General features: G+C 39.4%; 2 protein-coding genes across 4 annotated transcripts; one reads left to right on the top strand and one right to left on the bottom strand.

Moving 5' to 3' along the window:
• Window positions 1-3114: 3114 nt before the first annotated feature.
• On the top strand, window positions 3115-8767 carry LOC116207470 (E3 ubiquitin-protein ligase UPL5). 3 transcript variants are annotated; one of them, XM_031540426.1, is made up of 4 exons: window positions 3115-5292; window positions 7192-7278; window positions 7417-7781; window positions 8022-8767. In XM_031540426.1, exons 1-4 carry the CDS (start codon window positions 3438-3440, stop codon window positions 8283-8285), a joined length of 2571 nt encoding a protein of 856 aa, XP_031396286.1. In that variant the 5' UTR covers window positions 3115-3437; the 3' UTR covers window positions 8286-8767. The 3 variants fall into 3 exon arrangements, with proteins under 3 accessions (XP_031396286.1, XP_031396287.1, XP_031396285.1); XM_031540427.1 differs by lacking the exon at window positions 7192-7278; XM_031540425.1 differs by having other exon boundaries at window positions 7192-7781.
• Window positions 8768-11447: 2680 nt separating this feature from the next.
• Window positions 11448-12928, bottom strand: LOC116207197 (cytochrome c1-like). The gene is made up of 2 exons (XM_031540084.1): window positions 12803-12928; window positions 11448-12127 (listed from the first exon to the last, which is right to left on the bottom strand). Exons 1-2 carry the CDS (start codon window positions 12815-12817, stop codon window positions 11639-11641), a joined length of 504 nt encoding a protein of 167 aa, XP_031395944.1. The 5' UTR covers window positions 12818-12928; the 3' UTR covers window positions 11448-11638.
• Between the last annotated feature and the right edge of the window lie 4658 nt (window positions 12929-17586).

Genomic DNA, 17586 nt, shown 5'->3' with positions numbered 1-17586 from the left:
TTTATTATTGTTGACAGATCAATTATGTTTTGGATTCTGATATATTCATTGTATAACTGTGTTAAGTATACGAACAATTGATAAAATTTAATTAAAAATATTCTCATTCTAATTATTGATCGAATGACCCGTTTCGGCCTGCAGTAAGACACAAGTGTCGTGCCCTAGTATTTCATTATATGGGGTAAATCCAACAATTTGCGTGGTACCCAATGAGGCATCAAAAGATTAGATACCACAGCCAAGTCATCAAGAAAAATTAATGAGATGACCATCACGACCTTTTGCTCTAAAGAATTAATCTTGTTAGATAAAGATGCTATTTATTTATTTATATGTTGAACTAATATATCACCAAAGAGAAAAGCTTTTATACCAACAGGGACTATATAGGGTAATGAGAACCTAACGACAATCGTAGAGCTGACCAAGGTGAATCAGTCGATACAATTATTTATCCTCCTGATAAATGCGAGCGACCTTCATCCTTTACCCCCCTTCTCGACGCGAACCCGACCACGTTCACTAGTGATTGAGTATGAGGAGCAGTAGCCTCCTAGTGCGGAACCATCTTGAGAACAACCTCCGAATGCACTTCCACATTCAATCACTCCCCCTGCTCCGGTCCTGCCCCTAGGTTTCCATGTGAGACTCCGTTAATCTAACCTATTGCAATACCTTGCAGGTTTCAACTCCGAATTAGAAAGGTACCATGTGAACACCCTTGCAAGTCCTCGAGACTTTTCAGTCCGACTACAGACCTTGTAGACGGCCCAACAATGAGTATTCTCCTGCATGGTTTTCGGATGAGTGACTCGAATTTAGGACTTTTTCATGGAAAGGACACCATTAAACCACTAGACCAACCCTATTAGGTTCGATTATGGCACACTAATTGAGAAGTTCTTGTAAGTGTTCATTTATATGCTGCTACATCATATCAACTATCAGATCGGTCTAGCATCCTTCATATACTTAAAAGTTTATCAAAAATATAACTTTCTTCTCATGATTTTTCATTCTTGGGGTTCCAATTAAAATAGATACGTCACCCTTTTCCAGCAAGAGAAAATAACCGCTTATTGGAAGTAGCGTTTTTACAGTTTTGAACATTCTTCGGTGATCCACCTCGACTTTAACGAAGGTACTGAATAGATTTACGACTTTTATGTGAATTCCATGCAAGCTATATTTGCAATTGAGAGGGTTTCCATGCAAATTACCATCTGCACTCGACATATATGGAAAAATATTTAATGAAATGCGAAAATTAATTTCCCGAAAGAAGAGGAATTACTGGTCGAGTTGAAAATCTGAAGATTCAACATCTTCAACGGCCCGATTTGGGGAGGCTCATACAAAGTTCGTGTGTCGTCTCACACTGAATCAATTCTCCACCATCCCAATTTGTTAACTTAGCAAAAATATATAGAAAATTATTACTGTTATCCATTTACTTTCACTTTGTCACCACTTAATCCCCTCATTAATTTTTGCCATCAAATTGGCTTAAACGTTTGGGTTCCGTTGATCAATTTGATTCCTGCTGTCAATGCCACTAACGGATGTCTGACGTGACTGCCTTGTTGGACAAAACGGTGTCAAAAAATAATTTTTTAATATGACTTTCCAAAACTATCACTATCATCTTTTTACTTTTTTCGAGCCACCCCTTTAGTCCATCCTCAATTTTTGCCACCAATTTAACTCAAACATTGAGGTTTCGTCTATTAAATTCGTCATCGCTGTCAATGTCGCTAATGGATGTCTGACGTAGCTGCCTTGTTGGGGAAAACAACATCAAAATATTATTTTTAATCAGAGTTTCCAAAATGAAGTCGCTTTTGGCAATTTTTTGAATATATATATATATATATATATATATATATATATTACTTTAACGGATGAAGGGGTAGACTAGCGAGATCTCCCCAAACCAAGGGGGTAGCGACCGGCCGGGGAGGCCTTAATTGGTTTCCCCTCTTTTCCGAATCTTTCTATTTTACTCTTTCAGTGAGGGTGATGCTGCTGATCGAAGGAAGAGAATCATCAGCTCGTTGGAGAAGAGGGAGGCTGTTCGGAGGGGCCCGTAGCTAAGTTGCTACGATGGAGGAACACCGGAAAGGGATTGAAAAGGCGACCTGAAGCTTGCTATAGCTCTTAGGTAAGGGAAATTGAGGCTAGTCGTTAAAGTTGGACACGAGACTAAACTAAGAGTGACTTTGGAGCTCCTGATACTACTAATTGGATAAGGAGACGAATTACTAGTATCAGGAGCTCCAGAGTTATTCTTAATTCAACCTCGCGTCCAGTTCTAACGACTAGCCTCAATTTCCCTTTCCCGAGAGCTATAACGAGCTTCATGTCGCCTCTTCAATCCATTCTCGGTGTTTCTCCATCGTAGTAGCTCAACCATGGGCTCTTCCGAGTAGCCTCCTTTTCTCCAATGAGCTAATGCATCTCTTCTTTCGATCAGCAACATCACCTTTACCGAAAGAGTTAAACGGAGGGATTCAGGAAGGAGGGGAGACCGACCGGGGCCTCCCCGGTTGACCGTTGCCTCTTGGTCTGGGGAAGTCCTGGCGGGTCTACCATTCATCCGTTAAAATAAATAAATAAATAATTTTTCGAAAAAATTATCAAAAGCGACTTCGTTTTGGAAACTCTGATTAAAAATAATTTTTTGACGTCGTTTTGTCCAATAAGGAAGTTACATCAGACATCCGTTAGCGACATTGACGGCGATGATGAAATTAACAGACAAAATCCCAACGTTTGAGTTAAATTGGTTACAAAAATTGAGGGGGGACTAAAGTAGTGACTCGAGAAAAGTAAAAGGATGATAGTGGTAGTTTTGGAAAGTCAGATTAAAAAAATTATTTTTTTGATATCGTTTTGTCCAATAAGACAGCCACGTCAGACATCTGTTAGTGGCATTGATGGCAGGGAACAAATTGATCGACGGAACCCCAACGTTTAAGTCAAACTTATGACAAAAATTGAAGAGGGACTAAAGCGGCGGCAATGTAAAAGTAAAGGGACGAAGGTGGTAGTTTTCTTTATATATATATATATATAGCGAAGAATATATTATTAATTAGCGTAATATGACAGTCTTCTTCCTCTTCTTCTTCGACGGCTGCTCCAAGGCAAAGAACGAAGCCAGCTCCGTTCAGTCTCCAAATCGTCAATGACGGAATTCCGATCGTCTTCCTCGCCGGAGATAATCCACCGGTCTGTGTAATTCTGACTGTTTGCTCTATGTCTATTTAATTTAATTTGATAATTATTCGTTGAAATCGCCGGAGGGTTTGGGCGGGTTCTTCCCGGCTCCTTTTCCATGCCCGAGCAGTCGGCGCTACCGGCGGCTCTCTCATTCGGTTGACGTTATCCCCACCGTCTGTGGCGGCGGGTGGGGTGATCAGCCTCGCCGTTAAATGTCTATCACCGACAACCGCGCCGGTACCACTAACTCGGCCGACCGCCGACGCTCCTCGTCCACGTCCTCCGCCATCACCTCTGCGAAGCGGAAACTGGACGATTATGCCTCGGCGGTCCCTGAGGGTGACGAAGCAGCTGATTTCGCGGCCGATTTAGTCACCGTAAGGATGCGGAAGGAGGAGTTCGAGGCCGTCCACTGCTCAGCCGTCGCCGCCGCTGTTGCCGCTGCCTCCTCTTCCTCGTGGGCGTCTCCGTCTCAGTCCTCACCGTTCCGGTATGTCCGGTCGGCCTCTCCGTCTCAGCTTCAATTCTTCGTGAGGATGATGTCTGAAGGCAAGACCCTGGTGATCCAGGCGACTTGCATGGATACCGTGAAGTCGGTTCACGAGAAGATCCACAAGCTCACCGGGATTCCCGTCAGTGAGCAGAGACTGATTTATAGGGGGAAGCAGCTTCAGTGGGAGCAATCCCTAGCTCAGTGTGCCATTGAAAAGGATGCTAGCCTCCAGTTGGTGGGTCGAATGCGTAGCACGGAGCATCCACAAGCTTGGCAGTATATCGACGATATGATCTCCATTGTCCGCCGTCTATGTAAAGGTGAAGCTGTTCCATACGCTCTGAAAATTATAAAGACTCGCATATCTGAATATTTGTCTATAACTCCAAAGGATGACTACAACACATCTCCGGGACATCTTCAGATATTCATGTCCTCTTCGGCCCCCTTGGCTCTTATAATGCTTTGTATCTCCCCCGTTAAGGGAAACAAGAAGATTGGCGAGGAAGCCATTCGGCATTTCTTGTATTTGACAAAAACTGCATTGCCGAAGGCTTCTCATTCTCTCTGTGCGCCGATAGTGCTGAAATTTTGTAAGCTGCTCAGGGAGGTTCCTCAATATGAGCTGCTGCCACTTTACTCCTCTTGTCGGACTTGCATCGGCTCATTGCTGGAGACAATTGGGCTTTCACAGACTTCCAAGAATTTAGACAGTGTAGAGAGAGTAATTTCGGTGGAAGAGATATTCCCTTTTGTTAGTGAGCTAGCGGATAGTTTGTATGGAGGTTTGGATTCTAATATTGCTTCCACTGCAGGCTTAGGGCCATTGCAGAGCGATGTCAATGACTTTGCTATGTTCTTACCCCATATCCGTACTGCCATTCGCGAGCACTTGGGGTTCAGGTGCCCGATTCCAGTGCCTCCGCCGGAGAAGGGCTGTGATGATCCAAAGTTTGTTGATATAATTGTGCATCTTTATGAGATTTTTATGGGCATGTTGCGGAGAATGGATTGTTGTCTTCTGGAGATGGAGAAGCACTTGGCTTCAAAATCGACATCGAGTGGGGAAAGTGATATATTTTTTCAAGGACCGTCTCAGTATCTTGCTATACTGAAAGAGCTGAATGCTATCTCCAAACTCTACGTGGGTTCCGAAGAACATTTTTGGACTAAAATGAGGCTAAGAAAACGTGCTCTGTGTGCTTTAATTCTCAAGTATGTGAAGCGAACCGATGATAATCAGTGGCTTCTAGAGCATAAGGATGTTACTGATTTTGAAGCAAGGAGGCATATGATGATGATGCTGTTCCCCGAAGTGAAAGACGATTATGATGAGCAACATGAGATGCTTATTGACAGGTCACAGCTACTGGCAGAATCTTTCAACTATGTGTCTGAGGCAGACCCAGAATCTCTACACGGCAACTTGTTCATGGAATTCAAAAATGAGGAAGCCACTGGTCCTGGAGTGGTGCGAGAGTGGTTTTTCCTGGTCTGCCAAGCTATTTTCAATCAAGAGAATGCTCTTTTCGTTGCTTGCCCAAACGACTGCTCTAGGTTCTATCCTAATCCTGGTAAGCTTGTCTTGGTATAAGCACACAACATCCCTTAATAATTCCCTTGCTCTTTAAAATTCATATTGTGAGGCAGAATAGGTGAACTGTAAAATATGTGGCTCCAATCTTCGTGTGAATTGCTATGCTGCTGCATACTTTTGTTGGCTCTTGGGCATGATGTTGGTATATGTCGTGAAATTTTGCAACTTATTCCTGTGGAGGTTAGATATTATGGGCCACACAGGTATGTTTACACTTTAGACAAGGGAGCAACATTTTTGAAGCTGAGAATGAGGATGAATATAGTGAAGTTAATAATTATGTAGTCAAGGATTAGTATTTGCATAGAAGAGCTTTAGTTAACCAGGCATCTTGGGCTCAAAAAGGTTGTCGTTTTTATTGTGCTGTATGTTAAGTGTTGTAGGACTGGCTCTTGGTTCATGTTCTGTATGTTTTTTCCCCCCGTCCTGGCAAGCAGCAGCTTGATCCTCCAAGACATTACTTTCTTTTAGCAGAGTTTTAGGTTGGGATGTCTTTGTTGTTTGTGAAGGCTAGAAATCACGAAGGGCTAAGTTAGCCTTGCCTGTAGGTTGTTGAGCAAGCTTAGTTCATGTTTAATAGCAGCTTGAGTCAAGTACATTCCCTTCTGTTTCAGGTCCTTTCTGAGATTTTTTTTTTTGGAGGTTAGAAATTATGGGGCACATAGGTATTTTTTCCACTTTAGACCAGGGAGCAACATTTTTGAAGCTTAGAATGAAGATGAATGTATCGAAGTTATTAATTATGTACTCCAGAATTCGTATTTGCATAGAAGAGCTTTAGTTAACCTAGACATCTAGGGGTCAAAAAGGTCGTCGGTTTTATTGCAACTACAATTCTACTAACTAATAAAATATGTTCAATAATTACATTCCAAAAAAAAAAAAGAAAAGGAAATGTTGAATAATTGGCTGTACTCGAAACCAACTACTATAGCTACTTATTTACCTTAATTATTTGAAAAGAAGATCTCCTTTTCTAAAGCTACACCATTTTTGATGCATTAACTTCCTTTCAGCTGTTTCTCCAGATGTTAGAGATTAGAGAAAATTTTGTCTCTGGTCTCATTAAAAGCCATTGCCACCTGATGAAAGGATGGTTTTGTGGCTGAGAAGATAGATCATTAAATCGGCATTTGAATAAGCTAAAGGCATGGTATAGAATGCAGTGCAAAGTAAAGACTATTGACCTCTTGCTTCCTAGCTAAGCTGTTTGAGATAGGAGATGGATGATATGGAGAGACTATGTTGGGGTGTTCTTGCTTATCTGTGCCACATTTTCTTGTAAGGATAGTCCTGGAGAGGTCCCTCAAGTGGCTTAGCTGGTGATGTTTCGGGATCTTTAGCTGAAGGATGTTGAGGGACACAAATTTGTTTTATAGAGATGTCAAAAGGATGAGATGAGGAAATACACTAAAATTGGAAGGAGCTGACAGCCACTGAAGGGTTTGTTGGTGCTGTCAAGGATTAAAGAGGTGGGGGGAGTTTTTGGTTCTTTTTTCTCTTTCGTGTGATGTCTTAGGGTAAGTTAGGGGGGTGTGATCAGATGCACACTAGACCCTTTATCTTGGAAAATTAGCGATTGTCACTTTTTATCATTGAGAAGTACTGTGCAAGTCTCTATGCTGTTCATTATTTGTTGTAGCATTATCATTTTAAAGTGCCTGTGAAGTGTCCCTTCATGCAGAATGTCTTTCCACTTAGGTTTTTGGTTCATGTGGTGGCTTCTTTGCAGTCACGTACTATAATCAATGAACACTGGACTTATAAGATTTCCTACAATAAGTTACTTGGTTCAATGATGGAGACTGAATTATTGCTTATTAAACTCAGATTGTTTAATCTTTTAAAGTTTGTCTTCTTTTATTTCATGTGGCAGCTTCCAAAGTTGATCCCTTGCACCTCAAGTACTTCAAGTTTGCTGGTCGTATGATAGCCTTGGCTTTGATGCACAAAGTGCAAATAGGTGTCGTTTTGGACCGCATATTCTTCTTACAATTGGCTGGGTTCCAAGTTTCTTTGGAAGATATAAAAGAAGCAGATCCTTGTCTCTATAGTAGCTGCAAACAGATTCTTGAAATGGATCCTGAATTTATTGATGCAGATGCCCTAGGACTAACATTTGTGAGGGAAGTCGAAGAACTGGGGTTGAAAAAAGTCATTGAGCTTCTCCCTGGGGGAGCAAACCTTGTTGTGAACAGCAAAAACCGGAGTGACTACGTTAATCTTCTCGTGAAGCATCAGTTTGTGACTTCCATCTCCGAGCAAGTAGCTCATTTTGCACAAGGGTTTGCCGATATTTTTTCCAGCTCCCGAACGATAAAGGTTTTCTTTCGGAGCTTAGAGCTTGAAGATCTTGATTTTATGTTACGAGGAAGCGCAGATGACATATCTGTCCAAGATTGGAAGGCACATACTGAATACAATGGTTATAAAGAGACTGACCCTCAGATAGTTTGGTTCTGGAAGGTATGTTAATTAGCCTCTTCATTTTTATTTTTTTTTGGGAGCTGTAAAGGATATATTATCTCTCAGTCTAGTGGTTTTTCAAGATGACAGAAACAGAAAGAGTACTGGAAACTGAGAACAGACTTTCAGAACGTAAAGCTTTCTCACATGGGATCAAATGGCGGAAAATGTATCTGAATTTCGAGTCCTCATATTTTTCTTCTGCTTCAGTTCATTTATATGTATTAGAATGTGGTGCAGATTGTGAGCGAGTTGACAACTCAGCAGAGAAGGGAGCTGCTCTTCTTCTGGACTTCAGTGAAGCATCTTCCCGTAGAGGGCTTTCGAGGCTTGGCTTCTCGTCTCCACATTTACAGGTCCTTGGAGCCCATCGCTCACCTCCCGACCTCTCATACTTGCTTCTATCGCCTCTGCTTTCCCGCTTATCCTTGCTTGTCTGTGATGCAAGCTCGCTTGCTCATCATTACCCAAGGGCATGTGGGCTCCAGCTTCGGAACTTTTTAGAAAGGGAAAAAGATTGAGAAGGAGAAAGTTTGGCTGCATGAGTCAGGTTAGATGTGATCTTAGTTAACTGCACATAGAAGAAAGATGATTCGAGTGGTAGCTTCTGTACAGAGTATAGGGCAGAAGACAATTATCCCAGTCTCTTTTCGTTGTCAGAAAGGTGCATATAGGGTATCGGCATCGTGGAATTCTGCAGTGCTCTCTCAATGGTAAAATTGCTGTCGTCTTCTGTCGCATTTTGCGCCTTCTTTTGTCATGTCTTTTGAAGTCTTAGCAGGCTGATCTAGATGCTGCTTATATATAAATAAAGCTCCAGACTGGGAATATGTGACCTTCATTTCATGTCATTTTGGTTCATAATCAGCAATGCTTCCTTATAAGATCCTGTAAACTGGCATTGGCTGCCGGAATCTGGCGGTTGATGTTGGGAATTGTCGTTGATTGGTGTGCCACGTAATTGGAGTTGCTTATTTGGCGGTGGAGCAGGTGTGCTTATTTATCTGTCAGAAATTAAAATCTCTCTCTCTCTCTCTCGAACACTGGTGTCTTGTTTGGTACAATGTTTTCAAATCTGACCGGGGCATTAAAACGGAGTCTTCATTGGTTGACAAGTCACTTTGCTCTACCGGTCCTGTCTGATCGTAACGGGTGGGTCAATTGGGATTACCGATTTTGCATGGAAAGACGATGACTCTCTCCACTTTTAAAAGATAGACAATTAACGATGTTTTCACTGACCTGGCAGCTTACTAAGCATTAAATGGATCCGCATGAGTGGAATATGCGTTTCTTAGTTAAATTTTTATTTCAGAAAATACGATATTTCAAACTTAAAAAAAGTACTATCTTTGAGATTTTTTTAAATTTTTTATATATTTTTTCGCTCTCTCTGGGGCCGGGTAGCAAATGTCCATTTCAAAAGTAGAGGGTGTCATTGTCTATTTTTTATTTTTCCAAATGCTAGAGCTGTTGGTAGAATTCACCCTTTTTTTAAATTATTTTTTCTAATTATTGCACAAATATATTTTAAAATAAAAAATGTGATAGAATCATACTAGTAGTAGCAGCACTCTAGAAAGGCCTTCTGATATTTTTAATTGATTAATTACTTGAATATCTTTTAAAATTAATAATATTGATGATTGAAGGGTGTTTTGGTCTTTTGGACTTCAATTATATTTCCATGTGTACCATAATATTTAAAAGTCCAATGGACTCTGACTAATCTAATTCGAGACGGGTCGGTCTATTAAAGAGCAAATTTTTCTCGACTAATGATTTTTTTTACCATTCACAATTCTCGAAACGCCGAACCGTTTAGACCAATAATTGTTGATTCAATTATCTTTTGTACATTCATTCCTTGCTACCAAATCATAGAAAAATATTAACTCAATAATCTTTCATTGTCCACTTATTCATACATTTATTCTGCACTACCATATTATAGAAAAATATCTACTCTTTATCAATTCATTTCTCTATAAATTTCGTTCCCCATCAATTTTATTCCTTACTATCAAAAGTGCCATAAGAAGTTGTTTTCCCAACGATTACTATCTATAAAAAGCGGAAACAATTCAGAAAGTGTTTTTCCGGTTTTCAAAGGAGGAAAATTCTTATTGAAGTTTCACTTCTCGCGTTGATGAAAAGACTGAGAAAGCTCACCTTCGTTGATCATCTCTGCTTACTCTCTACGATTCGGAGACCCGCATCTCGTTTGTATGAATAGTGTATTTCATTTGACGGGAAATTTGTGGCCAGAGCTTGTTCTTGTTGAGAATTGTGTCTTGAATTTTGACTCAATTTTGTTTCATATTTTGTAGAATCAAATCTCTAACCAAAATGTTAGGTAATATCTTGAGAATATCGTATTTTGGGATATTATTGATAAAGATTATAGAGAATATTATGTTGAGAGAGAATCAGGGTCTATATATATGTATTTAGAGCTTTGATGTAAAGTGTGGGATAGCGTTTAGAGAGTGGGAATATTCCTGAGATGGGATATCTCTTCAAGGGTTAGGATTCCTCGTTTGTGGTAGGCCATTGTGCCTGTGAGGGACATACTCGTATTGTACTCCACTCCATGATTGTTGATCAATGAGAAGACACTGCCGAGCCTTCTTTGCTCATGGACATTTCCTTCAAATGTTTCCATCGCGTTTGAGGGTACTGCCCTATCTTCGTCGATTGTTGGGTCGATCTCCAACAAACTAATATCAGAGCTAAGATTTTGGCATTTCCACAGATCGACTCAATTCAAGTGGTTACAATGAAGTTTGACATCGAGAAGTTCTAGGGCAACACTAGATTCAAGTTTTGGATTTTTGGAGAAGACAACTAGGATGCGAAGATTTTTCCGGCTGTCTTGGTTGGTTGAAGAATTGACCATTGAGATAGGCAGTGTTTTGTATTCCTCTCAAAGCTTTGGAGAATTCAAGACAAGGTGGAGATTTGTGTCTTGAGATTTAATCGATTTTGTAACCTGTTTTATAGAATCAAATCTTTATCTTTTAATTAGGTAATATGTTGAGAATATCGTATTTTGGGATATTATTGATAGAGATATAGGGAATATTACATTGAGAGAGAATCGGGGCCTATATATATATGTATCGAGAGCATTGATGTAAAGTGCGGGAGAGCGTTTAGGGAGTGAGAATATTCCTACGATGAGATATCTCTTCGTGGGTTAGGGTTCCTCGTTTGTGGTCGACATTGTGATCGGCCATTGTGTCTGTGAGGGATGCATGTTGCTCAATGAAAAGTCACCGCTGAGCTTCACTCGCTTGTGGATTTTCCTTCAAACATTTTTACCGCATTTGAGGGTTTACCACGTATATCTTGTATGCAATTTCTTCTCGCTTCCGCATCATTTTCTTCAATTGTTGAGTCGATTTCCAACCGTTTCCGATTTAGAAACATGGAGACGGTGTTTTGCATAGCTTGTTTATGGAAAAACACACGTTTCTTACTTAGAAGCACTTTTAGATGTTCTTAACAACGTATACTGCAAATTCTTGGTTCTCAAAATTATATCCAGATTGCCTCTGGGATCTTTCCCGATGAGAAAACATATTACAGAGAGTATCAGTTTCAAGATCTATACAGATAAATACAAGCAATCCAATCGAAGGAGCAAAGGACATTTCGTTTTTTATTGATCATATCATATGATGTTTAAAATAAGATCAGATAACATACTCTTAGTTAAACCCACCATACCACCGTAACGAAACCTCAACCTCTCGGATATCACTAAATTAAAATCATCATCCAAAGCATGGCTTTCAAGCAGGTGTAAGTCTGTTCTTTCCTCACTCCAAGATGATCATGTAAGTAAGGTCTTTCTACTTCTCAGATTTCTCTGCGGCAATTTCTGGGGCAGCGGCCTCTTGTGGCTTTTCCTCAGCAGCTGGCTTCTTGTCCTCCTCAGCTGGAATTGCCTCCTCTGCTGCTGCCGGCGCACTCTCAACAGCCTCTTCCTTGGCCTCCTGCGCCGTGGCAGCTTCCTCTGTCTTCACTTCCTCTTGCGCCTCTTGCACTGCAGCAGCCTCCTCGGTCTCTACTTTAGTCTCCTCCACAACTTCCTTCATCTGGACTTCTGCTGGAGCTTTGGCTTCTGCTTCTACTTCTACTGGGGTGGCCTCAGGCTCACCTGCCTCGGCTACGGGAGCCTTGGTGGCGAAGTCTTCCTTGGGCTCTTCGACGGCTGCCTCAGGCTCAGCTGTTGGAGCTACTGGTGCTGCCACCTCTTCAGCTGCCGCAGGCTCCTTGGTCTCTGCCACCTCAGCAGCCGGGGCCTCATTCTCGGCCAGTGGTGCAGTAGCTGCAGCAACCTATGACAATACAAACAGATCAGTGCCTTTGTTATCTCTTCATATGATCAAAGTTTGGTACGAAGGGAAAAAGAATCTTTTTGTACTGGATCGAAGTTTGTCTACATATATACAACATCGAGTACGGTGTAGATGGGTTTGGATCGATCAGTAAATATCAGGGAGCTTTGCTTTGTCTCTTTTTTTTCTTTTTCCTTTTTTATTTTTTTCTTTGGTCTATGATCACACTTGTTGCTAACGTGACACACTAGATCGAACTTCGATCATGTGATGTATACTTGTCTTGCCACCTTAACTACTAAATTTAAGGAACATCCAAGGGGAGTTCTTTGTGGTAATTAGAATCAGAGTTCGTTTTTGAAGACAAGTATTCAAGTATGGAGTTGATGGGGTTTGATCTATGAGTAGATCAGAAAAAGTTTTGTCGTACTTTTATTTTAGCGATGTTCAAAAACAAGGAGCATCAACTATATACCGTATCATATGTCAAGAATCAAAGGTGGTCCTTTTATGATTAAGAAACACTTGAACTGCCATGATCTAATGTATTCACTTACATTGACGTGGAGTCAATTTACTAAAAACCAGAAAACTGATCATGAAACTGCTAGTTAAAGAGACAGAAACACAAGAAAACCAGCAGAAGCTAATGAATAATTGTTTATATGTTTATACCTCAATTGAGGCCATGATCTCAGTTAACTGAAGGGGAAACTTTTGGGAGAGAAGAAGAGTGATTAGGGCAGAGGAAACAGAGGAAATGACGGAGACAGATCAATTGTTAGTGAAGTGATCATGCCGTGAGGCCTACATATAGTGGGGCTAAGCTGCATAATTCTAAACTTCAAATAAAGTGGGGGAGGGAATCTTTGGGCAAATTGATATGATATGATATGATACGCATCAAATTAACATGGCTAGTTGTAAATGTTTTCCCTTTTCCGCTACCTAAAGTTTTGCTTTGATAAGGTTTTTTATGTTATCATAAATGATCTCTCCCAATACATTGATTAGATGAGGAACTCCAATCCAATTCTTGCATATGGAGAAGCCTTCCATTCTCTGTAAGGAAATACTGTATTTGGATCCATAAGAAAAATATTGTGTTACCTTCTACCCCCAAAAAACAAAAAAATGAAAATATTGTTCCATTGAAATAAAAAGATATACCTGTTGATGATTTTGTTTTTGTCTAAGTATCTTATTTAGTTTGCCTATTACTGAAAGAATAAAAGTAGATGCATACATTTACTTTCGAGTAGACTGTTACTAGCTTGAATGCATAAGAAGATATTATTGCATTCCATATTGAGAAAAATGATACCTATATGTACAAACCGATCTGACCTGAACTCGATGTCCAAAACGTACACATCTTAGAGTATTCATAACTATTAACTACTGAAAGTAGGTGTATATGTACGTTATGTCTGTGTATTTTCTGATAAACATTCCATACAACAAGACACAAATAGAATTGTCTGTGGATAGTCTTGTTGTTGATCATTGGTGGGCATACATCATATTTTGATTGGGACTAAAGTATAGTCTAGGTTTCTTTCGTTTTCTTTTTTTTTTTGCCCGAAATATTGCCAAGGCTTATCGTGTACGATTGTTACATATATGAGTATTATAGGGAACTCACCCGCTTCCCACACGATATTTACTGTAAAGAGTTTCAGTTTATATTAGATAAGAAAATTTCTCATCCCACCGAGATATATATAGAATATGCTTATCGAGTGAAGGTGTGATGAAATATATATCTCAATCTATTAATATCACCGTAAAGTCAATCTTGTTCGACTTAATTGCATGTCATTGAATCATGCGTAGGAAACATCGAAATGGAAGGGCCATATATTGTGTTGGGCGTTTCTGATATCAACATCATGGCCTTACTATGTGTGTTTTGTTATAGTGTTTGTAGGGAACTATATTACTTTTTATCATGCTTTCGTGTTCCATATACATATATAACATCTACATACATATAAGCTTTCCATTAATTAGCTTAATTTCTACACTGCTAAGTTAGGTCCTTACTAATCAAAGAGAGTGTAACACAGCGACACACGTTTTCACCTAATAATAAAAATGCTCTAAGTTCGATACTCGTTGTGGGATTACCTGTACTCATTTATTAACTATTAAGATTTCTATTTCGTTGTATTAGATCCATGGACCAAAATTATAACAAAAAAAAAAAGTTAGTCGCTTACTGTTCTTTTTTTTGGGTAATCAGTTGCTTACTGTTCTTTTACTACTAGGTCAGTAAATCTACGAGGAATTGAAAGTGTCTCCCTATAGTTTTCCTTCTATATGACATCCTATATTACATACATACAATAAATAATACAATTTGTGCAATGTAGTTAGATTCGAAATTTCGATAATACAATATTTATTGCGTGGAGTTTTCAATCTCATCTAGAAAAGAATTTTGGTTACAAAATACACACAAAACTAGATAATTATTTAAATGGAAAACTCCAATATTAATTTTGATAAATTTCTTCGGCCTATATTAATAAAAAAAAAGAATAGCCGAAGCCAAAGTTATTATTCATCTGCTTAACTCGCCCCCCCCCCCCCCCCCCCCCCCCCCCAAAAAAAAAGCTGAAATATCGATATTATTTTAATATTCTTTTATTGTAAGTATATATTATGATAATATATATATATATGGATGACTCTATGATGCAAACATACCATGACAGTTATCATTCTCGAGTAAAGGAAAATGATGAGTGTACAATCTAAATTTTATCTTAATCTTATCTTGAGTGAATTCAGAGTGTTGTCATATCTTCTAATAATCAACTCAAAAAATCCTCATAATTAAAAATTCTACTCACAATGGCATGAGTTGTAGTTTACACTATATTCAACGACTATTCAATAGATGTGAGTGATATTTTGAATTATGAGAATTTTTAGGCACAATAATTAGGGGGATTTACCATTTTTGGTGAATCTGTTAAGGGTAATAGTTACAAATGATATTTCAGCACGAAAGCAGTAGAACAAAATATATGAGAAGATTAGAAAATTAGATTCATCTTGTATATGATGATGAGAGGGAGAAAATTAAGGAGTTACTGATTAATCTACTACTAGGGTCAAAATCTCAATCATATAAGAAAGGGATTGTAGTGCAATTGTAGATATTCTCATCTGATAATATAATGGTATGAAGTTCATGATGATACTATCTATGTATATTTATTGAATTTTTATTTCATATATTAGGCCTACGGTACCTCCATTGTTATCGAAAAAATGTCAATCATTTTTTTAAGGTTGGTTCCTCTTTTCATTTTCTTTTCTCATTTTTTCTTTTTTCTCTTCCCCTCTTTTGAATGAAAAAGAATTGGTAGGATGGGAGAGTTACTTTACATTACTATGCTTGTGGAATGAGCCAAGCAAACAAAGCAAACACACAGGGAAAGGAGGCAAATGTTTTGCAAAACTGGTTTATGAATTTTCTTAGAAATAGTTTGCTAGTGGTACAAAAAACTAGACACCCTATTGATTTGATTTTACCTAAGTACATGTTCTTATAAACACGTCAAACTATATCCAAACAGGTTTTTGTGTTCTCTTCCGATAAGAATGTTACATGCAATATCAGTTTCGAAGTCTATACAGATAAATACGAGCAATCCAATCAAAAGAACAAAGAACAAAGAAGATATCGTTTTTTAGTAATCATATGGTATCATATCATCATTTAATGTCTAAAATAAGATCAGATAACATACTCGTAATTAACACACCATACAACAATACCAAAGCCTCAACCTCTCAGAAATCACTAAATAGAGAACATTATACCAAACATGCCTTTCAAGCAGTCTTAACTCTTTTCTTCCCCTCTCCAATATGATAATGTAAGTAAGCTCTTTCTAATCATCAGCTTTCTCTGCAGGAACTTCCCGAGCAGTGGCCTTCTCTGGCTTCTCCTCGGCAGCTGGCTTCTCCTCCTCAGCTGGAACTGCCTGCTCTGCTGCTGCCGGTGTACTCCGTAGCAGCTTCCTCTGTCTTCCCTTCCACTTGTGTCTCTTCCATTGCAGCAGCCTCCTCGCTCTCAACCTTAGTCTCGTCCACGACTTCCTAGGTCTCGACTTCTGCTGGAGCTTCGCCTTCTGCTGGGTTGGCCTGAGGCTCAGTTGCCCCGGCTTTGGGAGCCACGGTCATGGCTTCTTCCTTGGGCTATTCCATGGCTGCCTCAGGCTGAGCTGTTGGAGCTGCCGGTGTCACCACCTCTTCAGCTGCCGCCGGCTCCTTGGTCTCTGCCACCTCAGCAGCTGGGGCCTCATTCTTGGCCAATGGTGCAGTAGCTACTGCTACCTGTGACGATCCAAATAGATCAGTGTCTTTGTCACACTAGATCGAACTTTGACCATGTGATGTATGCTTTTTTTGCCACCTTATAACTAATAAAAAGTGAAATCAGAGCCAGAGTTCGTTGTTTCAGACAAATAATCAAGCATTGAGTTGATGGGTTTTGATATATGAGCAGATCAGATAAAGTTTGCCCTTCTTCTCTTTTCTCAATGTTCAAAAAAAGGAACATAAACTATATACCGTATCATCATATGATAAAGATGATCGCATTATGATTAAGAAACATTTGAACCGCCTCGATCTAACATATTCACTTGCATCAACATTGAGTCGATTCATTAAACGCCATGAAACTGATCCTGAAACTGCTAGTTTAGAGACAAATGCATAGGATAGGACATGTAATAATAAAAGCCGATAGACTCGAAAGAGGGTGTAATTGTAGAAGCGCATGCTATCGCCTGATAATCAAGATGTTCTAGGTTCGATATCCAGTAGGACTTCCCGTACCCCTTTATTAGATATTAGGATTTCTATTTCATTGCACTAGGTCCACGGGCCTCTCTAGTAACCGGTAAAAAAAATAAAGCTGATTGAAAATAGAAGCTAAATGAATAATGGTCTATATGTTTGTACCTCAACTGTGGCCATCTCGGCGAGCCGAAGGAAGGTTTTGAGAGAGAGGGAGAGAATGAGAGAGAGCGATTAGGGCAGAGGAAACAGAGGAAATAAGGGAGAAAGATGTTAGTGAAGAGATGATCATATCATGAGGCCTATATATAGTGGGCCTAAGTTGCATAATTCTAAAATAAGATAAATGATGAAAATCAGAGAGAGAGAGGGCAGAATGAATCTTTAGGCAAATTGATATCATATGATACACATCATGTTACTGACACAAATGAATGGACATATTAACATGGCTAGTAGTAAATGTTTTTCCTTTCGGCCACCTAAAGCTTTGCTTTGATGAGGCTTTTTATGTTATCACACATGATCTCCCCAATGCATGGATTAGAAAGGAACTCCAATGTATTTCTTGCATATGGATAAGCCTTTCATTCTCATTCAGGTAAAACCCGACTACTAGCTCGAACCGGTAAGAAAAT

The sequence above is a fragment of the Punica granatum genome, chromosome 5, assembly GCF_007655135.1.
Source record: "Punica granatum isolate Tunisia-2019 chromosome 5, ASM765513v2, whole genome shotgun sequence".
Taxonomy (NCBI): domain Eukaryota; kingdom Viridiplantae; phylum Streptophyta; class Magnoliopsida; order Myrtales; family Lythraceae; genus Punica; species Punica granatum.
The sequence above is the reverse complement of the archived record's forward strand: the minus strand, read 5'-3'. Positions and strand labels throughout refer to the sequence as shown.

What these genes read in the sequence shown, in the direction of transcription:
- LOC116207470 (XM_031540425.1), top strand. Translation starts at nt 3,438, where the DNA reads ATGTCTATCACCGACAACCGCGCCGGTACCACTAACTCGGCCGACCGC. An exon ending in TAGGTTCTATCCTAATCCTG is followed by an intron (nt 5,293 to 7,191) that starts GTAAGCTTGTCT and finishes TTCATGTGGCAG; the next exon opens with CTTCCAAAGTTGATCCCTTG. An exon ending in AGATAGTTTGGTTCTGGAAG is followed by an intron (nt 7,782 to 8,021) that starts GTATGTTAATTA and finishes AATGTGGTGCAG; the next exon opens with ATTGTGAGCGAGTTGACAAC.